Source organism: Oncorhynchus masou, chromosome 29 (genome assembly GCF_036934945.1).
Source record: "Oncorhynchus masou masou isolate Uvic2021 chromosome 29, UVic_Omas_1.1, whole genome shotgun sequence".
Classification (NCBI taxonomy): Eukaryota; Metazoa; Chordata; class Actinopteri; order Salmoniformes; family Salmonidae; genus Oncorhynchus; species Oncorhynchus masou.
The window spans coordinates 23,849,714-23,874,855 of record NC_088240.1 but is presented as its reverse complement, the minus strand read 5'-3'; the positions used below and the strand labels follow the sequence as shown (position 1 = coordinate 23,874,855).

The following is a 25,142-nucleotide window of genomic DNA, read 5'->3' as shown; positions in this document are numbered from 1 at the left end:
CCGTCATTGAAAATAAGAATTTGTTCTCAACTGACTTGCCTAGTTAAATAAAGGTAAAATAAACTAAATAAAAAACATACTGTCAGAGACTATCCAGTCTGTCAGATGGAGCCCGTGAGGCACTACAGACACCGAGGGTCCTTACGTAATGAGCTCTACACCGTTGGTTTATATGGCTCCAGTGAGACGGAGGCTGTGTGTGACTGTAGCCTCAGCTACATGTAGTTGCATCTCTGTGCCATGTCTGTCACGTCTACTGTTGACTGTCCCCTTCAATCACTAAATAAAAAGACAATTGGTGTGAATGAAGTGTGAAGGTGGTTTGAGCAGCAGATAGTACATGAAGTGATTTTATTCATTATAAAAGCCATCATAAAGCCTAAACAGTAGAACTGTACAAACACAGAGGATACATACATTAGTTGACATACTGTACATGGTGGATAAAAGACATGACAACAACCTTCGTTCATTTACATTTCCTGTCTGGAAAATTGCACCACAAATGAAGATGAAGAGAAAGTCATGTAAAAGACAGTGTACCAGTCTCAATGCTTTCCAGTAACAAACATTAAGACAATCATTTTAGCCTTCAGTGTTATACCAGTCGACATTAGAAAACCACAGAGACCATGAGAGAACATTCTATGCTCTTTAGCTGCCATTGCACAATATGTCACTGTCTTCTGACCTGCTCTACAGCATGGTGGAGAGAACTACAGGAAGACAAAACCATTAGTGTCATCTTAGCAAACTATTTGTCCACTCTAGTGTGTGTGTGGTTTAAGAAAACAGCTTCAACAACAGATACGGTAACTGCACAGCAGCCGAGATTAAAAAAAGAGAGAGATGAGGACAGACAGACAGACTACTGGTTCCATTCCACATCAGAAAGACAGGACACAGAGACCAACTAAGACAGACATCTTCAAACTGAAGTACAACTCAGTTGTACAAAACAAGCAATTAAAAGTAATTATTACTTGAAATATGAAGTTTATGATTATTAGTTTGAATTAGCTTTAGATTATAATTTGTGTCAAACTGAATCGAAGGTTGAAGTCGGAAGTTTACATACACCTTAGCCAAATACATTTAAACTCCGTTTTTCACAATTCCTGACATTTAATTCTAGTAAAAATTCCCTGTCTTATGTCAGTTAGGATCACCACTTTATTTTAAGAATGTGAAATGTCAGAATAATAGTAGAGTGATTTATTTCAGCTTTTATTTCTTTCATCACATTCCCAGTGGGTCAGAAGTTTACATACACTCAATTAGTATTTGGTAGCATTGCCTTTAAATTGTTTACTTGGGTCAAACATTTTGGGTAGCCTTCCACAAGCTTCCCACAACAAGTTGGATTTTGTCCCATTCCTCCTGACAGAGCTGGTGTAACTGAGTCAGGTTTGTAGGCCTCCTTGTTCGCACACGCTTTTTCAGTTCTACCCACAAAACTTCTATAGGATTGAGGTCAGGGCTTTGCGATGGCCACTCCAATACCTTGACTTTGTTGTCCTTAAGCCATTTTGCCACAACTTCGGAAGACTTGGGGTCATTGTACATTTGGAAGACCCATTTGCGACCAAGCTTTAACTTCCTGACTGATGTCTTGAGATGTTGCTTCAATATATCCACATCATTTTCCTACATCATGAAGCCATTTTTTTGTGAAGTGCACTAGTCCCTCCTACAGCAAAAGCACCTTCACAACATGATGCTGACACCCCCGTGCTTCACGGTTGGGATGGTGTTCTTCGGCTTGCAAGCCTCCCCCTTTTTCCTCCAAACCTAACAATTGTCATTATTGGCAAACAGTTATATTTTTGTTTCATCAGACCAGTAGACATTTCTCCAAAAAGTACAATCTTTGTCCTCATGTGCAGTTTTTAATGGTGGTTTTGGAGCAGTGGCTGGAGCAGTCTTCCTTGCTGAGAGGCCTTTCAGGTTATGTCGATATAGGATTCGTTTTACTGTGGATATAGATACGTTTGTACCATTTGCTCCAGCATCTTCACAAGGTCCTTTGCTGTTGTTCTGGGATTGATTTGCACTTTTCCCACCAAAGTACTTTCATCTCTAGGAGACAGAACGCGTCTCCTTCCTGAGCGGTATGACGGCTGCGTGGTCCCATGGTGTTTATACTTGTGTATTATTGTTTGTACAGAGGAACGCGGGACCTTCAGGCATTTGGAAATTGCTCCCAAGGGTGAACCAGACTTGTGGTCTACAATTGTTTTTCTGAGGTCTTGGCTGATTTATTTTGATTTTCCCATGATGTCAAGTAGAGACAATGAGTTTGAAGGTAGGTCTTGAAATACATCCACAGGTACACCTCCAATTGAATCAAATTATGTAAATTAGCATATCAGAAGCTTCTAAAGCCATTCCATAATTTTCTGGAATTTTCCAAGCTGTTTAAAGACACAGTCAACTTAGTGTATGTTAACCTCTGACCCACTGGAATTGTGATACAGTGAAATAATCTGTCTGTAAACAATTGTTGGAAAAATGACTTGTGTCATGCACAAAGTAGATGTCCTAACCGACATGCCAAAACTAGTTTGTTAACAAGAAATGTGTGTAGTGGTTGAAAAATGAAATTGAATGACTCCAACCTAAGTGTATGTAAATTCCGACTTCAACTGTATGTCCCTAACGGATACGCAGTTTGGTCAAGCTGATTCCATAGATGCTCATGCAAAATGTTTATTAGTGAAAAAGTCAAGCATTGTCAGTAGTTCCTAGAGTTAATGTAAGTGGTACTACAGACACATCGTCAGTAGTCTATGACATCACCAGCATCTATAGTACCGTACCTAAAGATGTGAGAGCACAAAAAACATCATTACTTCATCCTCCCACAGGATTGGTCCTTCCAAAATATCAAGTATACATTGAAGTCACCGGAGTCAACTGTCTGTATGTACATAAATATCCCTTCCTTCAGCAGATTGTAGTTTGGGTCATAATAAGACATTATATTATTCCATAATGTAGTCACTACATATTCATAACCAGCCACAGTCTCCCAGTCTCCGACACATGGACCACCAGCCTGCAAGTACACAGACCTAGCCCAAGGTGTGTGTGTGTCTGTGTTAGTCCACTCCCAGTGCTCTGAGCTGTCTCTCTATCTCATCGTCAGAGATCTGTGTTTTCCGTTTAGGAGAGGCAGTGGGGAGATTCTTCCCTGCTGCTGGGGCTCTCACCATCTGAAACACACACATTACAACAGGTTAACACTGGGGTTACAACACACACATTACAACAGGTTAACACTGGGGTTACAACACACACATTACAACAGGTTAACACTGGGCTTACAACACACACATTACAACAGGTTAACACTGGGCTTACAACACACACATTACAACAGGTTAACACTGACACTGGGCTTACAACACACACATTACAACAGGTTAACACTGGGGTTACAACACACACATTACAACAGGTTAACACTGACACTGGGCTTACAACACACACATTACAACAGGTTAACACTGACACTGGGCTTACAACACACACATTACAACAGCTTAACACTGACACTGGGCTTACAACACACACATTACAACAGCTTAACACTGACACTGGGCTTACAACACACACATTACAACAGCTTAACACTGACACTGGGCTTACAACACACATTACAACAGGTTAACACTGACACTGGGCTTACAACACACACATTACAACAGGTTAACACTGACACTGGGCTTACAACACACACATTATAACAGGTTAACACTGCCACTGGGCTTACAACACACATTACAACAGCTTAACACTGACACTGGGCTTACAACACACACATTACAACAGGTTAACACTGACACTGGGCTTACAACACACACATTACAACAGGTTAACACTGCCACTGGGCTTACAACACACACATTACAACAGCTTAACACTGACACTGGGCTTACAACACACATTACAACAGCTTAACACTGACACTGGGCTTACAACACACACATTACAACAGGTTAACACTGACACTGGGCTTACAACACACACATTACAACAGGTTAACACTGACACTGGGCTTACAACACACACATTACAACAGGTTAACACTGACACTGGGGTTACAACACACACATTACAACAGGTTAACACTGACACTGGGCTTACAACACACATTACAACAGGTTAACACTGACACTGGGCTTACAACACACACATTACAACAGCTTAACACTGACACTGGGCTTACAACACACACATTACAACAGGTTAACACTGACACTGGGGTTACAACACACACATTACAACAGGTTAACACTGACACTGGGCTTACAACACACATTACAACAGGTTAACACTGACACTGGGCTTACAACACACACATTACAACAGCTTAACACTGACACTGGGCTTACAACACACACATTACAACAGGTTAACACTGACACTGGGGTTACAACACACACATTACAACAGGTTAACACTGACACTGGGCTTACAACACACACATTACAACAGGTTAACACTGACACTGGGCTTACAACACACACATTACAACAGGTTAACACTGACACTGGGCTTACAACACACACATTACAACAGCTTAACACTGCCACTGGGCTTACAACACACACATTACAACAGGTTAACACTGACACTGGGGTTACAACACACACATTACAACAGGTTAACACTGACACTGGGCTTACAACACACACATTACAACAGGTTAACACTGACACTGGGCTTACAACCAGGTCATTGCTGTTCTGCCGACCTAGGCAAGACCAAAAAATTCCACCCCACAAAACCAGAATCGTCCCAGCAGGCAAAATGACTTTGAAAAGACATCTTTGCGAGGACATTGAACTCAAGGCCGGTCCGGACTGCACTAAAAAAGACTGTAGCCTACGGTGTTGCCTGAAATGTCATTTTATGAACGCCCACCTGTGGTAAGCCTACTGATGGTAAAACACCAACAAAAAGACATCCAAAAGATGGGGTGTAGCCTACCATGTCAGCCCACAGTGGAATTTGATGAATGCCCATCCATGTGGTAGAGCCACCACTGGCTGTATTAGTCCTGATTCCTGTGACTAATCTATTTGGCTAATTAAGCTCTGAATATCAGCTTCCCAACTTTACCAGGAGTTACCCTGAGCCTATTTGCAGTGTGTTTCCACAGAGGGAAATGCAGAAGGATTTTCTTTTTAAATATGATCAGCTTGTCAAAAATTGACAGATACAAACTTGAAACCACTGATCATGGTCCTGGACAACAGTTGTGATTGTCCATTCCACTTTGACCTGTCCTGTTTTTAGGATATGTTGTCTGATAACATGACAGCTCATTCTTTATTTGATTGAGCGCCATTTAGGTTAGGCATGATGTAAAACGTCTCATTACATTGTCATCCATTTTATCTCCAGTCTGTAGGCTACAGACAAGGCCACATACTCCTTCTACCATATCCTATATCCACTACATGATTTATGTTAGATCTTTTTTTTGACAGACTGTTGGTGGAGCGCAGCAGAGATGCATCTCTTCAACAGCACCCTGGAGAGGCGCGCTGGGAAAGGACAAGCTAAATATTTTGACAAAGTGGGAACTGCTTATCACACGGCAGCATCAGCGCTCATCTAAAAAGCCAAAATGACACTGGTTGAGAGAAATTGTCATTGTTTTAGCGCAAAATTATGTGAGGTTTTATGTGTTGTTGGAGGTGCGTCTTGGTCAGTTTAGCCCTAAAATGGCGCACTTTTCAATCTGCAGCCACATGTGCTGGCCTAATCCTGCCTAATGAGTGGACCGGCCATGTTTACAACACACATAGTAGTGGCTCTTCTGCATTGAGAGCGGTGTGGTGTAGTAACACATGTTGTCCCACAGGGGGAGTGGGTTCTCTGCCAGATGGGGACAGCCACTAACGGCCTCTCATATATCATCATGCACAGGCAGACTACAGGCACAACCCAACCCGGCTACCTTCCCATACAGCACATATTGACAGACATGCAGGCACAATCTACAGACTACCTTCCCATAAGAACAAGCAGGCTAAGGGCTACCCTCCTCTCCTCCAGCTGCCTGTCTGCTACACCTCACAGCATCCAGATGGAAGAAGGCTTTGAGATGGTATAGGACTATCTCTTACCTTACCAGAGGACTGCTTATAGAGAGAAGTGACTGTGGTATGGTATAGGACTATCTCTTGCCTTTCCAGAGGACTGCTTATAGAGAGAAGTGACTGTGGTATGGTATAGGACTATCTCTTACCTTACCAGAGGACTGCTTATAGAGAGAAGTGACTGTGGTATGGTATAGGACTATCTCTTACCTTACCAGAGGACTGCTTATAGAGAGAAGTGGCTGTGGTATGGTAGAGGGCTATCTCTTACCTTACCAGAGGACTGCTTATAGAGAGAAGTGACTGTGGTATGGTATAGGACTATCTCTTACCTTTCCAGAGGACTGCTTATAGAGAGAAGTGACTGTGGTATGGTATAGGACTATCTCTTACCTTTCCAGAGGACTGCTTATAGAGAGAAGTGACTGTGGTATGGTATAGGACTATCTCTTACCTTACCAGAGGACTGCTTATAGAGAGAAGTGACTGTGGTATGGTATAGGACTATCTCTTACCTTACCAGAGGACTGCTTATAGAGAGAAGTGACTGTGGTATGGTATAGGACTATCTCTTACCTTTCCAGAGGACTGCTTATAGAGAGAAGTGACTGTGGTATGGTATAGGACTATCTCTTACCTTACCAGAGGACTGCTTATAGAGAGAAGTGGCTGTGGTATGGTATAGGACTATCTCTTACCTTTCCAGAGGACTGCTTATAGAGAGAAGTGACTGTGGTATGGTATAGGACTATCTCTTACCTTACCAGAGGACTGCTTATAGAGAGAAGTGACTGTGGTATGGTATAGGACTATCTCTTACCTTACCAGAGGACTGCTTATAGAGAGAAGTGACTGTGGTATGGTAGAGGGCTATCTCTTACCTTTCCAGAGATCTCAATGCCAATCTCGTCCAGAACCTGGTTCACAATGTCCTGAGATTCTTCCTCGTCACCTGATTCGTCAAATATCTCATCTAACGTATCGTTGACTGGAGGGATGAAGGGAGGAGAGTAAACAGGAAGGGGGAGGGGGCAGACAGAGAGAGGTAGAGACAGAGGTACTAGTCAGTTTACCGTAAAGTAGTGAGTTAACAGGTCTTTGAAACACCAGGCAAACGCATTGATCTGCATGGAGTTTTTGGTTTAGACTTCACTGTTTTTTTTCTGTTACTATTGTGCATATTTTAAATATTTAAATCCTAGGCTAGGGAGCCAATGACAGCAGCTCTTACTCATGTCCTCTGTCATGCCCATCTTCATGTTCTCCTTCTGGAAGTCCTGCATGGTCTGAAGGGTCTTCTGAGGATCCATCTTCTTGTTCACCGCCTGCATTGTCTGGACAACACACAGACACACAAGAGTTACAACACAAATACTACTACACCATACTGCACAGACAATACACAACTCCCAGAGCATGTACCCACATTATCAACACAGAGGGATCCTCCTCTTCCTGTGTGTTGGCACAGCCTTGGCCTAGTTTCAATTCGGAGCCTAAAACATCCAAACGAGCTGCACACACTGCCTCTAATTAGATGTCATTTGCATATTGTCCCCAAACTGTTTGAGAGTGTCCCTGTTTCTAGAGGTTTCTCTGCAGCTGCATATTGGTGTGTGTCTGTACATAGAGGCTGGTTTGGCGTTTTTGGTGAAAAGTTAGTCTTTTCTCCTCCACAATGAAGACAAATGGTCGTAGCAGGAGTCATAGAAGGATACACAAACATTCAGTTACATTCTACCACCTCAGAATGGTGAGCTGTTTTCCCTAAAACACAGCGAGCTGTTTTCCCGAAACACGTTCAGTTCATCACTTTGTTTCAGCTAATCACCATCCTGATTATGATTCATTAGCTTTGAATTAGAAAAAAAAGATAGATCATTAATACATGAATAACAACATTAACAAATACTTAGTGACTGTAACTAGTTCACGGTCCAAGCCTAAACACGATGGGCTAATATAGTCCTATAACTGGGCTAATTAGATATGCTGCTTTGAACATGACCGGAAGCCTAACTGATAACTGCTAAGATGTGTATGGATGTCATCTGTGTGTCTGAGCTGTAAACAGGTGTAGGATGGAGGATCTCCACCCAGTCAGACAAACATTACCATCCTGAGGGGATGACAGGAAATAATAGACCGACTAAGAGACTAATTATTACACACTCGGGAGGAGAAGAATCCTTTGAAGTGTTCTGCTGTTTTTGGAGAAGCTGTTTGAATGTTGTAACTGGGTTAGTGGACCTGCTTTTGGCCTCAATTGCCCAGACACACAGAAACACACAGATGTATGTGCAGAGCTACTACACAACAAATGCTCTAACTTGGTGTATGGTGCTCTTTACCTTAGCCGTAGCAGACATGGCTCCTGCCATCTTCATCTGGGAGTTCATGACCTTGGTCTGTGTAGACATGGAGGTGACCTTTGAACTGACGGCGTAGGTCCTGTTCTTCTGCTTCCTCAGCTGGACCAGCTGCTTGGCCAGAATCTTACAGGCCTCCCGGTTCCCAGACTTAGCCATCTTCTTTATCTCCATCTCCTATGAGGGAAGGAACGGGAGCAGAATTATCAAGGGGGAGCTTCTGACTGGCTTTAAATCAGGAAACTTCACTACACTCATACTGTTTACATAAATACATACACATACTGTATACAATACATATACATCAGGTTCCCCAGAGAGCCCTGTTAGAGTATAAGCAGTGTAAATAGTATAATTTGGCAATGGTCTAAACACCTGAGAGCTACCGGCCTCTCTTAGCTTCGATAAACACATGAAATCAGCTTCTCGCCCTGAAGAAACACACACCGCAAGGCTGTACATGTCCCCTGAGAAACAGTGCAGCTTCAGCTGCAGCCCTGGGAGTCTGTGTTTATGTGTTTGTTCTGAAGAGCCAGACCTGAAAACAATTATTTATTAATGATCATCATTACAATTTACAGGATTAATACTCCCAAATGCTCCACCCCTTCCCTCTGCCAGTGCGTATGAGGGTTAAACTGCCATTAGGCAGTGCTGCGTAAGGTGGAGAGGAGCTGAGCTGATTGAAGTGCTCTCCTCAGGTAGAGAACTCGGGTAAACAGCTGAGGAGGCTCATTACATAAGCCTCAGAGATACACACAGGTGGTGTCTGTCTGCCTGCTAACTAGAATAGACAGAAAATATAAGACCTAAGCATCTTAATAATTATGCTTATATTTAATATCTGTCAGAGCAAACACGATGCTGTAAATATTTAACAGTGGGAATCTAGGATGATCTAGCTGAGTTTCAGAGACAGAGAGCGAGAGTGACCGAGATAGAGAGAGAACGAGAGAGAGTGACCGAGATAGAGAGAGAAAGAGAGAGAGTGACCGAGATAGAGAACGAGAGAGTGACCGAGAGTGAGAACGAGAGAGAGTGACCGAGAGTGAGAACGAGAGAGTGACCGAGAGTGAGAACAAGAGAGAGTGACTGAGAGTGAGAACAAGAGAGAGTGACCGAGAGTGAGAACGAGAGAGAGTGACCGAGAGTGAGAGCGAGCGTGAGAGAGTGAGCGAGAACGAGTGAGTGAGAGAGAACGAGAGAGAGCGCGAGAGAGCGAACGAGAGAGCGAACGAGAGAGAGCGAGAGAGAACAAGAGAGAACGAGAGAGACCGAGAGAGCGCGAGAGACCGAGAGAGCGCGAGAGCGCGAGAGACCGAGAGAGCGCGAGAGAGACAGAGAGTGAGCAAGAGAGACAGAGCGAGAGAGACAGAGCGAGAGAGACAGAGCGAGAGAGACAGAGAGACAGAGCGAGAGAGACAGAGAGACAGAGCGCGAGAAAGACAGAGCGCGAGAAAGACAGAGCGCGAGAAAGACAGAGCGCGAGTGAGAGAACGAGAGAGACCGAGAGACAGAGCGAGAGAGACAGAGCGCGAGAGAGACAGAGCGCGAGAGAGACAGAGCGCGAGAGAGACAGAGCGCGAGAGAGAGAGACAGAGCGCGAGAGAGAGAGACAGAGCGCGAGAGAGAGACAGAGCGCGAGAGAGAGACAGAGCGCGAGAGAGAGAGACAGAGCGCGAGAGAGAGAGACAGAGCGCGAGAGAGAGAGACAGAGCGCGAGAGAGAGAGACAGAGCGCGAGAGAGAGAGACAGAGCGCGAGAGAGAGAGACAGAGAGCGAGAGAGAGAGACAGAGAGCGAGAGACAGAGAGCGAGAGAGAGAGAGAGAGAGAGCGAGAGAGACAGAGAGCGAGAGAGACAGAGAGCAAGAGAGACAGAGAGCAAGAGAGACAGAGAGCAAGAGAGACAGAGAGCAAGAGAGACAGAGAGCAAGAGAGACAGAGAGCAAGAGAGACAGAGAGCAAGAGAGACAGAGAGCAAGAGAGACAGAGAGCAAGAGAGACAGAGAGCAAGAGAGACAGAGAGCAAGAGAGACAGAGAGCAAGAGAGGCAGAGAGCAAGAGAGGCAGAGAGCAAGAGAGACAGAGAGCAAGAGAGACAGAGAGCAAGAGAGACAGAGAGCAAGAGAGACAGAAAGCAAGAGAGACAGAGAGAGACAGAGAGACAGAGAGCGAGAGAGACAGAGAGCAAGAGAGACAGAGAGCAAGAGAGACAGAGAGCAAGAGAGACAGAGAGCAAGAGAGACAGAGAGCAAAAGAGACAGAGAGCGAGAGAGCAAGAGACAGAGACAAGAGCTACAACTGACAGATAGATGATGCCATCACACAGAGTAACAATGTATATAGAGACAGACTGATCTAATGGACCAGGGCAATATTTCAGCTAGAAAAGTGACAAAACATGTTCCTTTTCATGTGAATAATGAACTTAAGTTGTTGAATAGAATACATTTGCTATAAATTCAAATCATTACACACAGTGATGAATAATATAGATCCTATATCTGGTTGAAACTATGTTGCTATGTTTTTGGGGGGGAACTTGCTGAATGGGGTGGCAGGGTAGCCTAGTGGTTAGAGCATTGGACTAGTAACCGAAAGGTTGCAAGTTCAAATCCCCGAGCTGACAAGGTACAAATCTGTCGTTCTGCCCCTGAACAAGTCAGTTAACCCACTGTTCCTAGGCCGTCATTGAAAATAAGAACTTGTTCTTAACTGACTTGGCTAGTTAAATAAAGGTTAAAAAAAAATATTTTAAATGACCCAGTAGTCTCTGTGTAAGTGATAATAATGTGGACATCAGTTGTTTTTGGGGAGAAGCTGAAAGACCCAGTAGTCTCTGTGTAAGTGATAATAATGTGGACATCAGTTGGTTTTGGGGAGAAGCTGAAAGACCCAGTAGTCTCTGTGTTCGTGAGTCTAATAATAATAATGAGGAGTCTCCCAGCACAGCAACTCCAGCAGCCCCAGCAGAGCAAGAGCAAACAGAGACCGGGAAAGCTGTATGTGTGTGTGTGTGTGCGTGTGTGTGTGTGTGTTTGTGTGTGTGCGTGTGTGTGTTAAACTGTAAAATAGGTCACTACCTCTTCTTAGAGAATAGATTTTTCAGACCAACAAATATAATACCTAGATTAATTAGGAGAAATATTAATGAGTAATAAAAAGCTGGTCCCTTGGGAGGCAATTCTGTCCTGTGTGATGTTTACTTAAAACAACAGCGGGACACCACTCTTCCTTTCATCTTCCTGACATAGGATGAAATGTTGTATTCTGCTGTTCACACAGCCCTGTCATGACTCTGTGTTCTACCTCCTCTGTCCCCTGTAGCTATCTACCTGTCCAATCCTGTCCTTTCTATGTCAGCAATTAGCGAAGCAGCCTGTAGGCCTCATAGACAGACCAGGAAAGGGATGTGAGGTAGGGGGTAGGATGGAGCAGGATTAGCATACAGTCATTTACACACGTTTGATGCAATCAGCAGCAATCTACAGAAAAGGTACTACTGAGAAACTAATACCTGCCTCCGTTCTACCAGTACTTCATAGGGTGAGTGGTGTGTGTGTGTGTCTCACCATTTGTTTCTCTTGTTTCTCCAGAGCAGCTCTGTCTCTAGTGATCTGTCTCTGAGTACCACGAAGCTCCTTAGTCTGTTCCTTTATAATGTCTGAGAGAGAGAGAGAAAATGTTTACTCTACAAACATACACAGTTATTGAATCAAAATGATTTATGACATACAGCTCATTCATACAGTTATGCTGGGCATTGAGCTAGGCCTTCTGTAAAAGCTATAGAAGTACGGTAACATTCTGGGGTAGTAGACCAGGACAATAGCTCTAGACTAGACATTTCTCATTAACAGGGCTGAGCCTGGAATCTAAACCATCCCTGCCTCACTCGCCATTACACCGACAGGGCGTGTGTATAACACAGTCCGAAACACACGCCCTGCTCCAAATACCACTCTCCATTACCCCGACAGGGCGTGTGTATAACACAGTCTGAAACACACGCCCTGCTCCAAATACCACTCTCCATTACCCCGACAGGGCGTGTGTATAACACAGTCCGAAACACACGCCCTGCTCCAAATACCACTCTCCATTACCCCGACAGGGCGTGTGTATAACACAGTCTGAAACACACGCCCTGCTCCAAATACCACTCTCCATTACCCCGACAGGGCGTGTATATAACACAGTCTGAAACACACGCCCTGCTCCAAATACCACTCTCCATTACCCCGACAGGGCGTGTATATAACACAGTCTGAAACACACGCCCTGCTCCAAATACCACTCTCCATTACCCCGACAGGGCGTGTGTATAACACAGTCTGAAACACACGCCATGCTCCAAATACCACTCTCCATTACCCCGACAGGGCGTGTGTATAACACAGTCCGAAACACACGCCATGCTCCAAATACCACTCTCCATTACCCCGACAGGGCGTGTGTATAACACAGTCGGAAACACACGCCCTGCTCCAAATACCACTCTCCATTACCCCGACAGGGCGTGTGTATAACACAGTCTGAAACACACGCCCTGCTCCAAATACCACTCTCCATTACCCCGACAGGGCGTGTATATAACACAGTCTGAAACACACGCCCTGCTCCAAATACCACTCTCCATTACCCCGACAGGGCGTGTGTATAACACAGTCTGAAACACACGCCCTGCTCCAAATACCACTCTCCATTACCCCGACAGGGCGTGTGTATAACACAGTCCGAAACACACGCCCTGCTCCAAATACCACTCTCCATTACCCCGACAGGGCGTGTGTATAACACAGTCTGAAACACACGCCCTGCTCCAAATACCACTCTCCATTACCCCGACAGGGCGTGTATATAACACAGTCTGAAACACACGCCCTGCTCCAAATACCACTCTCCATTACCCCGACAGGGCGTGTATATAACACAGTCTGAAACACACGCCCTGCTCCAAATACCACTCTCCATTACCCCGACAGGGCGTGTGTATAACACAGTCTGAAACACACGCCATGCTCCAAATACCACTCTCCATTACCCCGACAGGGCGTGTGTATAACACAGTCCGAAACACACGCCATGCTCCAAATACCACTCTCCATTACCCCGACAGGGCGTGTGTATAACACAGTCGGAAACACACGCCCTGCTCCAAATACCACTCTCCATTACCCCGACAGGGCGTGTGTATAACACAGTCTGAAACACACGCCCTGCTCCAAATACCACTCTCCATTACCCCGACAGGGCGTGTATATAACACAGTCTGAAACACACGCCCTGCTCCAAATACCACTCTCCATTACCCCGACAGGGCGTGTGTATAACACAGTCTGAAACACACGCCCTGCTCCAAATACCACTCTCCATTACCCCGACAGGGCGTGTGTATAACACAGTCTGAAACACACGCCCTGCTCCAAATACCACTCTCCATTACCCCGACAGGGCGTGTGTATAACACAGTCCGAAACACACGCCATGCTCCAAATACCACTCTCCATTACCCCGACAGGGCGTGTGTATAACACAGCCCGAAACACACGCCATGCTCCAAATACCACTCTCCATTACCCCGACAGGGCGTGTGTATAACACAGCCCGAAACACACGCCCTGCTCCAAATACCACTCTCCATTACCCCGACAGGGCGTGTGTATAACACAGCCCGAAACACACGCCCTGCTCCAAATACCACTCTCCATTACCCCGACAGGGCGTGTGTATAACACAGTCCGAAACACACGCCATGCTCCAAATACCACTCTCCATTACCCCGACAGGGCGTGTGTATAACACAGCCCGAAACACACGCCCTGCTCCAAATACCACTCTCCATTACCCCGACAGGGCGTGTGTATAACACAGTCCGACCACACGCCCTGCTCCAAATACCACTCTCCATTACCCCGACAGGGCGTGTGTATAACACAGTCTGAAACACACGCCATGCTCCAAATACCACTCTCCATTACCCCGACAGGGCGTGTGTATAACACAGTCCGAAACACACGCCCTGCTCCAAATACTACTCTCCATTACCCTGACAGGGCGTGTGTATAACACAGCCCGAAACACACGCCATGCTCCAAATACCACTCTCCATTACCCCGACAAGGGCGTGTGTATAACACAGCCCGAAACACACGCCCTGCTCCAAATACCACTCTCCATTACCCCGACAGGGCGTGTGTATAACACAGCCCGAAACACACGCCCTGCTCCAAATACCACTCTCCATTACCCCGACAGGGCGTGTGTATAACACAGCCCGAAACACACGCCCTGCTCCAAATACCACTCTCCATTACCCCGACAGGGCGTGTGTATAACACAGCCCGAAACACACGCCCTGCTCCAAATACCACTCTCCATTACCCCGACAGGGCGTGTGTATAACACAGCCCGAAACACACGCCCTGCTCCAAATACCACTCTCCATTACCCCGACAGGGCGTGTGTATAACACAGCCCGAAACACACGCCCTGCTCCAAATACTACTCTCCATTACCCCGACAGGGCGTGTGTATAACACAGCCCGAAACACACGCCATGCTCCAAATACCACTCTCCATTACCCCGACAGGGCGTGTGTATAACACAGCCTGAAACACACGCCCTGCTCCAAATACCACTCTCCATTACCCCGACAGGGCGTGTGTATAACACAGCCCGAAACACACGCCCTGCTCCAAATACCACTCTCCATTACCCCGACAGGGCGTGTGTATAACACAGCCTGAAACACACGCCCTGCTCCAAATACCACTCTCCATTACCCCGACAGGGCGTGTGTATAACACAGTCTGAAACACACGCCCTGCTCCAAATACCACTCTCCATTACCCCGACAGGGCGTGTGTATAACACAGTCCGACCACACGCCCTGCTCCAAATACCACTCAACTTCTACCAGATAGAAGTTGATTATTTCTTAAAGTACAGAAGGACCAACACTAAAGAGAGCTCAGCATCTAACTCTTATAGTTCAGATAGTCCCAAACAGCCCTTCATAACATAGTATTTATACTTTTACAAGCGTAGGCAGGCTAAACTGTGTGGCAGGCTAAACTGTGTGGCAGTGTAAACTGTGTGGCAGGCTAAACTGTGTGGCAGGCTAAACTGTGTGGCAGGCTAAACTGTGTGGCAGTGTAAACTGTGTGGCAGTGTAAACTGTGTGGCAGTGTAAACTGTGTGGCAGTGTAAACTGTGTGGCAGGCTAAACTGTGTGGCAGGCTAAACTGTGTGGCAGGCTAAACTGTGTGGCAGGCTAAACTGTGTGGCAGGCTAAACTGTGTGGCAGGGTAAACTGTGTGGCAGGGTAAACTGTGTGGCAGTGGTGTGGACTCGAGTCACAAATATGATGACTTGCAACAATGACTTGTGACTTGACTTGGACTTGAGCCTTATGACTCGACCTGACTTGATAACCCTCCCCAAGCCAAAATATTAAAAATGATGCTATTAAAAAGTGTGCAGAGCATCAACTCTTCATTTAATGGATTACAGTTTGAATCGGAGTTGTGCGTGGCAGTGCAGAGGAGCGTTGGCAGGTGAATTCAGATGGAGCTCTTGGAAAGATGATACCCCAAATTATTATTTTTGGATATAAAGATGACCTGTATCAACAAAAAACGGACTGCAACTTGCAAAACATGCGGGAAGAAAATTACAGACGGAGGCGCAACAATTTCCAACTTTGTTCTATATTTGAAGATGCACAAAGAACGGTAAGTCGTGGCCAATATAGCTATATATTATATAAGTCGTGGCCGACAGCTATATATTATATAAGTCGTGGCCAATATAGCTATATATTATATAAGTCGTGGCCAATATAGCTATATATTATATAAGTCGTGGCCAATATAGCTATATATTATATAAGTCGTGGCCAATGTAGCTATATATTATATAAGTCGTGGCCAATATAGCTATATATTATATAAGTCGTGGCCAATATAGCTATATATTATATAAGTCGTGGCCAATGTAGCTATATATTATATAAGTCGTGGCCAATGTAGCTATATATTATATAAGTCGTGGCCAATGTAGCTATATATTATATAAGTCGTGGCCAATATAGCTATATATTATATAAGTCGTGGCCAATATAGCTATATATTATATAAGTCGTGGCCAATATAGCTATATATTATATAAGTCGTGGCCAATATAGCTATATATTATATAAGTCGTGGCCAATATAGCTATATATTATATAAGTCGTAATAATATAGCTATATATTATATAAGTCGTGGCCAATATAGCTATATATTATATAAGTCGTGGCCAATATAGCTATATATTATATAAGTCGTGGCCAATGTAGCTATATATTATATAAGTCGTGGCCAATATAGCTATATATTATATAAGTCGTGGCCAATGTAGCTATATATTATATAAGTCGTGGCCAATATAGCTATATATAAGTCGTGGCCAATATAGCTATATATTATATAAGTCGTGGCCAATATAGCTATATATTATATAAGTCGTGGCCAATATAGCTATATATTATATAAGTCGTGGCCAATATAGCTATACATTATATAAGTCGTGGCCAATATAGCTATATATTATATAAGTCGTGGCCGACAGCTATATATTATATAAGTCGTGGCCAATATAGCTATATATTATATAAGTCGTGGCCAATGTAGCTATATATTATATAAGTCGTGGCCGACAGCTATATATTATATAAGTCGTGGCCAATATAGCTATATATTATATAAGTCGTGGCCAATGTAGCTATATATTATATAAGTCGTGGCCAATATAGCTATATATTATATAAGTCGTGGCCAATGTAGCTATATATTATATAAGTCGTGGCCAATATAGCTATATATTAGTCGTGGCCAATATAGCTATATATTATATAAGTCGTGGCCAATATAGCTATATATTATATAAGTCGTGGCCAATATAGCTATATATTATATAAGTCGTGGCCAATATAGCTATATATTATATAAGTCGTGGCCAATATAGCTATATATTATATAAGTCGTGGCCAATATAGCTATATATTATATAAGTCGTGGCCAATATAGCTATATATTATATAAGTCGTGGCCAATATAGCTATATATTATATAAGTCGTGGCCAATATAGCTATATATTATATAAGTCGTGGCCAATGTAGCTATATATTATATAAGTCGTGGCCAATATAGCTATATATTATATAAGTCGTGGCCAATATAGCTATATATTATATAAGTCGTGGCCAATATAGCTATATATTATATAAGTCGTGGCCAATGTAGCTATATATTATATAAGTCGTGGCCAATATAGCTATATATTATATAAGTCGTGGCCAATGTAGCTATATATTATATAAGTCGTGGCCAATGTAGCTATATATAAGTCGTGGCCAATATAGCTATATATTATATAAGTCGTGGCCAATATAGCTATATATTATATAAGTCGTGGCCAATATAGCTATATATTATATAAGTCGTGGCCAATATAGCTATATATTATATAAGTCGTGGCCAATATAGCTATATATTATATAAGTCGTGGCCAATGTAGCTATATATTATATAAGTCGTGGCCAATATAGCTATATATTATATAAGTCGTGGCCAATGTAGCTATATATTATATAAGTCGTGGCCAATATAGCTATATATAAGTCGTGGCCAATATAGCTATATATTATATAAGTCGTGGCCAATATAGCTATATATTATATAAGTCGTGGCCAATATAGCTATATATTATATAAGTCGTGGCCAATATAGCTATACATTATATAAGTCGTGGCCAATATAGCTATATATTATATAAGTCGTGGCCGACAGCTATATATTATATAAGTCGTGGCCAATGTAGCTATATATTATATAAGTCGTGGCCAATATAGCTATATATTATATAAGTCGTGGCCAATATAGCTATATATTATATAAGTCGTGGCCAATGTAGCTATATATTATATAAGTCGTGGCCAATATAGCTATATATTATATAAGTCGTGGCCAATATAGCTATATATTATATAAGTCGTGGCCAATATAGCTATATATTATATAAGTCGTGGCCAATATAGCTATATATTATATAAGTCGTGGCCAATATAGCTATATATTATATAAGTCGTGGCCAATATAGCTATATATTATATAAGTCGTGGCCAATATAGCTATATATTATATAAGTCGTGGCCAATGTAGCTATATATTATATAAGTCGTGGCCAATATAGCTATATATTATATAAGTCGTGGCCAATGTAGCTATATATTATATAAGTCGTGGCCAATATAGCTATATATAAGTCGTGGCCAATATAGCTATATATTATATAAGTCGTGGCCAATATAGCTATATATTATATAAGTCGTGGCCAATATAGCTATATATTATATAAGTCGTGGCCAATATAGCTATACATTATATAAGTCGTGGCCAATATAGCTATATATTATATAAGTCGTGGCCGACAGCTATATATTATATAAGTCGTGGCCAATATAGCTATATATTATATAAGTCGTGGCCAATGTAGCTATATATTATATAAGTCGTGGCCGACAGCTATATATTATATAAGTCGTGGCCAATATAGCTATATATTATATAAGTCGTGGCCGACAGCTATATATTATATAAGTCGTGGCCAATATAGCTATATATTATATAAGTCGTGGCCAATGTAGCTATATATTATATAAGTCGTGGCCAATATAGCTATATATTATATAAGTCGTGGCCAATGTAGCTATATATTATATAAGTCGTGGGCCAATATAGCTATATATAAGTCGTGGCCAATATAGCTATATATTATATAAGTCGTGGCCAATATAGCTATATATTATATAAGTCGTGGCCAATATAGCTATATATTATATAAGTCGTGGCCAATATAGCTATATATTATATAAGTCGTGGCCAATATAGCTATATATTATATAAGTCGTGGCCAATATAGCTATATATTATATAAGTCGTGGCCAATATAGCTATATATTATATAAGTCGTGGCCAATATAGCTATATATTATATAAGTCGTGGCCAATATAGCTATATATTATATAAGTCGTGGCCAATGTAGCTATATATTATATAAGTCGTGGCCAATATAGCTATATATTATATAAGTCGTGGCCAATATAGCTATATATTATATAAGTCGTGGCCAATATAGCTATATATTATATAAGTCGTGGCCAATGTAGCTATATATTATATAAGTCGTGGCCAATATAGCTATATATTATATAAGTCGTGGCCAATGTAGCTATATATTATATAAGTCGTGGCCAATGTAGCTATATATAAGTCGTGGCCAATATAGCTATATATTATATAAGTCGTGGCCAATATAGCTATATATTATATAAGTCGTGGCCAATATAGCTATATATTATATAAGTCGTGGCCAATATAGCTATATATTATATAAGTCGTGGCCAATATAGCTATATATTATATAAGTCGTGGCCAATATAGCTATATATTATATAAGTCGTGGCCAATGTAGCTATATATTATATAAGTCGTGGCCAATATAGCTATATATTATATAAGTCGTGGCCAATATAGCTATATATTATATAAGTCGTGGCCAATGTAGCTATATATTATATAAGTCGTGGCCAATATAGCTATATATAAGTCGTGGCCAATATAGCTATATATTATATAAGTCGTGGCCAATATAGCTATATATTATATAAGTCGTGGCCAATATAGCTATATATTATATAAGTCGTGGCCAATATAGCTATACATTATATAAGTCGTGGCCAATATAGCTATATATTATATAAGTCGTGGCCGACAGCTATATATTATATAAGTCGTGGCCAATATAGCTATATATTATATAAGTCGTGGCCAATGTAGCTATATATTATATAAGTCGTGGCCAATATAGCTATATATTATATAAGTCGTGGCCAATGTAGCTATATATTATATAAGTCGTGGCCAATATAACTATATATTATATAAGTCGTGGCCAATATAGCTATACATTATATAAGTCGTGGCCAATATAGCTATATATTATATAAGTCGTGGCCGACAGCTATATATTATATAAGTCGTGGCCGACAGCTATATATTATATAAGTCGTGGCCGACAGCTATATATTATATAAGTTGTGGCCGACAGCTATATATTTTATTTCTTTACTGGTGTATCATGTAGGCTAATGTAACTTTAAATCAATGAGCCTCTACACAGTCAGTCAGTGTGGAATCGTGACCATTGCACCCAAGACTGAGCTACAACAGGCAGTTGGTAGCCTTAATCCTGCCTGATGTTACTGCTGTTCATAAAACCATTGACATACATTAGCCTACTGTAACCACACAGAGAGTGTGTGTGTGGGGGTGTGTGTGTGTCAAGGTTGGGCGATTGTGTACAAGCCTACATCGCCCGAATGCGCCCCATAGCGATCCTCGATAGTCGATCACTATTGGGTGGGGGGGGGGGGGTCTTTCTCATGGCTACCCATGTATTTCCATGGAGATATAACGTTTATTTGGAAATAAATAAATATATATAGATATTTTTAAAAGCATTCATGATTTGTGTAAATGTAATATACTAACCATCACTCTTGTTAAAAATATGAAATGGTATTACATTTGGTGAAGAGTACATTATGACTTGTTTAGGACTCAAAACTCAAAGTTTAGGACTTGACGGTCTTGACTTGAGACTTGATGGTCTTGACTTGGACTTGCCTTTCTTGACTTGGGACTTGAGTGCTAAGACTTGAGACTTACTTGTGACTTGTATAACAATGATTTGGTCCCACCTCTGCTATGTGGTGTCAACAAATAAGAATCAATGTTTTAAGACAGGATATAACCCTTGAAGTGTAGCATCAAGGGGACCATATTGAAGTGAAGAAGAGGGGGCATGCATGAAGAGAGTCATACAGGAGCAGTCCCTAAGACAGACAGACAGACAGACAGACAGACACAGAGACACACACACACACACACACACACACACACACACACACACACACACACACACACACACACACACACACACACACAGCTGTGAATGTGTCCCGGTCATCCCAGCTCCTGTATTAGGGTAGAGGACACGGCCCCCTACACTGCTATTAGCCAGAGATTCTCCCTACAGTGGAGTGGGTACCAGTAGCTCTAACACCAGCCTCTAACATCAGCCTCTAAATTCAACCCCTAAATTCAGCCTCTAAATTCAGCCCTTTTCTTAAAAGGGTTTTCCTCAAAACTAAAGAGAAGTATATATAAAACATTTAAAAACAATATTTTTGTGTTAGAAAATATTATTCCCTCAGTGAAAGTCCAAACTGAAGCATGGCAGCAGTGAATGTTGTGTTATAAAGCATGTCAATCTTTTAGAGTAAAATGCATGGCGAGAGTGATAGAGAAATTATATATATATAACATTTCTCTCTCTATATATATATATATATATATATCCCCACAGCAGAAAAGTTAAATACATGTTTTTGCAGATTAATAGGCTCTCAAAATCGGACAAAATTAACCTAAAGTAGAAAATGTTGACAAAAAAATGAACTAAAATAGTGAAAATCCTTGCTATAGGTACCTGAGCCTCATCTCCCCAAAACTCCAGAGAGAGAGAGAGAGAGAGAGAGAGAGAGAGAGAGAGAGAGAGAGAAGAGAGAGAGAGAGAGAAGAGAGAGAGAGAGAGGAAGAGAGAGAGAAAGAGAGAGGGGGAGAAAGAGAGAGAGAGCGAGGAAGAGAGAGAGAGAGAGAGAGAGAGAGAGAGAGAGATAGAGAAAGAGAGAGAGAGAAAGAGAGAGATAGAGAAAGAGAGAGATAGAGAAAGAGAGAGAAAGAGAGAGGGGGAGAAAGAGAGAGAGAGCGAGGAAGAGAGAGAGAGCGAGGAAGAGAGAGAGAGCGAGGAAGAGAGAGAGAGCGAGGAAGAGAGAGAGAGCGAGGAAGAGAGAGAGAGCGAGGAAGAGAGAGAGCGAGGAAGAGAGAGAAAGAGAGAGAAAGAGAGAGAAAGAGAGAGAGCTGGACCACTTGTGATAGTGAAGCGTAGTATCTACGTACAGGGTGACGTATTGACAACGTCTAAAAGAGGGTGGGGTATCATCTATAAAACTCCTCCAGCTAACCTCCACCCGCCATCGCACCCCCGCACGCCCTACTATGGGATACCACTGCTTTTCGACATCGGTCAACCTTGGCACGCCACGTCCAGAGAGAGAAGAGGAGATATCCTATCAACTATCTGACCTTAATAAAGGTAAAGGTACAGCAAAATGACAGTAAGTGAATATTCTTTATCAATGACACTGTGGTCATGGAATGACTTTTTCACATTGAATGAGATAAACTTGAAATTGAATTAGATGGAAACTTTAATAAAGTAATTAGTGATTTAGCTATAAATCACTAATAAATGATTTTGCTGCATTATATTTTCTAAATAGCCTGAAGGGTTATTGCATTTTGACCTCGTAAGGTTGATGGCCATTAAGCAAGACATTTTAACTGATAGGCATTAGGCCCAGTATTTCAATGGCTCAAGGCAATATAAGATGAGGACATTTCTTCCTCTTCTTAACCTTTGTTATCGAGGTAAGACACATTGAGATAAAATATATTTTTCAAGAGACCTGAAAATCTATATTTTGGGGTTCTTCGTTCAACATATTGCTACATCTTCAAAGAGACAGACAGACAGAACCACATAGAGAACCACATACAGACAGACAGAGACAGGACAGACAGGACAAGACAGACAAGACAAGACAGGACAGACAGTTAGTTAGTTAGTTAGTTAGTTAGTTAGTTAGTTGTGCATTGACTGATGAATGTTTCCCATGCATCATATTTGACTCTGAGACAGGAACACTGAAATAAGTATTTTACAGTCCTAAACATATCCTAATAGAAATATTGACATCATCATCACTTAACTTAAGAGACATTTTGTGGGGGTTTAGGCCAGTAGAGGGACTGGAGCAGACTATTGTCAACATAACCTATATCCATCTGTCTTTTAATAAACAGAATGAAGTAACGCAATCATTCAACACCAGTATCTATGGATCACACGATTCTCTCACTAGCTCTGTCTAAATCTGAACAAAGCTTTCTTACAGGACTTACACTGCTAGATGCTGTTCCTTGGAATTGATATGTTGCAGTCGTCAGCAGGTAAGTTACAAAGTAACACTTGAGCATATTGTAGACAGCATCATCACATCAATTGAACAATGTACTAATGTCTGCAGCTACACTGTAACTGTTCACCAGTTACACGATGGTCATAAATTGTGACACACAACACAGAACAGTGTTTTTTAAACAATTTTACCAGCTACCTTCACTAATACACAGACAAGTGCAATTGTATATCTATTTTCAAGCAGCCAATTTATAAATAGCCTTGGTATTTCAGCTAATCCTCATTAATACACAATCTAACTTTAGAGGATTCAACGTTGACCAATTTTGATTTCGTAACATAAACATGAATCGTGACTTTTCAAACTGGTATCAGTTAAACTGGTAAAACAGGTTTCAGTAGCCTATACTCGTTAGTGGCGGACTGGCACTCACCAAATCAAACAACTTTGTTCATTTGTTACAAGTCTACAATCCGTGGAAAACGAACTTACCATCGACTGTCTTCTTCTTGAATAGAGATGCCATGGCGCACAAATGAAAACTAAAACCTTTTAATACTAAAAACAACTTCTCCGCTCCCCGACGGTCACCAGCTAAACTGTCGCCCTATCAACAATCTGAAATTTCCTGGTCGAAGTGCTTCCACAGCTTCTCACATGACAGCCCCGACTCTCTGACGACACCAAGTCCAGTTCCTCGATTCTCCTGAAGAGCGCGGTACTGTTCCAACTCAAAACTGACGCATTCTACCATTCATTACAACCCGCACAGTGAATTCTGTAAGAACTGTGGTAGATAAAAGCCATAAAAGTAATAAGTGATGATTTGGTCAACTCTGCTCTGAAATTGCAGAGACTGAGGAGAAAAAGAGGATTAAGTCACTTGAAAGCAAGAGTAGGTCGAGCGCAGGCCATATTCATTAGAATTCGGGTTTTCAGTTTTGCATATTGGATTATGCCCCTATTAGAAAATATATTTCTATGTACATGTCTTTTCTATGTACATAGAAATATAGCAATTGCTAGGGATTCTTATGTCTGTGTGTGTGTGTCTCTGTGTGCGCTCACGTGTGTGTGTGTGTGTGTGTGTGTGTGTGTGTGTGTGTGTGTGTGTGTGTGTGTGTGTGTGTGTGTGTGTGTGTGTGTGTGTGTGTGTGTGTGTGTGTGTGTGCGTGTGTTGCGTGTGTGTGTGTCTGGGTGTGTTAAGAAGCTATGAAAATGTAAAGTACCATGTACATAAAAACAACCACATAGGGAGTGCTGGACATAAAAACAACCACATAGGGAGTGCTAGACATAAAAACAACCACATAGGGAGTGCTGGACATAAAAACAACCACATAGGGAGTGCTGGACATAAAAACAACCACATAGGGAGTGCTGGACATAAAAACAACCACATAGGGAGTGCTAGACATAAAAACAACCACATAGGGAGTGCTGGACATAAAGACAACCACATAGGGAGTGCTAGACATAAAAACAACCACATAGGGAGTGCTAG

General features: G+C 42.0%; 1 protein-coding gene across 1 annotated transcript; it reads right to left on the bottom strand.

Annotated features, from left to right (window-relative positions):
- Window positions 1-332: 332 nt before the first annotated feature.
- Window positions 333-24,295, bottom strand: chmp2ba (charged multivesicular body protein 2Ba). The gene is made up of 6 exons (XM_064944331.1): window positions 24,131-24,295; window positions 12,056-12,147; window positions 8,465-8,659; window positions 7,345-7,447; window positions 6,995-7,101; window positions 333-3,215 (listed from the first exon to the last, which is right to left on the bottom strand). Exons 1-6 carry the CDS (start codon window positions 24,162-24,164, stop codon window positions 3,102-3,104), a joined length of 645 nt encoding a protein of 214 aa, XP_064800403.1. The 5' UTR covers window positions 24,165-24,295; the 3' UTR covers window positions 333-3,101.
- Between the last annotated feature and the right edge of the window lie 847 nt (window positions 24,296-25,142).

Coding starts and splice junctions, on each gene's coding strand:
- chmp2ba (XM_064944331.1), bottom strand. CDS start 24,164: ATGGCATCTCTATTCAAGAAGAAGACAGTCGATG. Junction 7,448..8,464: donor CCATGTCTGCTACGGCTAAG/GTAAAGAGCACC, acceptor TGTGTTGTCCAG/ACAATGCAGGCGGTGAACAA. Junction 7,102..7,344: donor GGGCATGACAGAGGACATGA/GTAAGAGCTGCT, acceptor TCATCCCTCCAG/TCAACGATACGTTAGATGAG.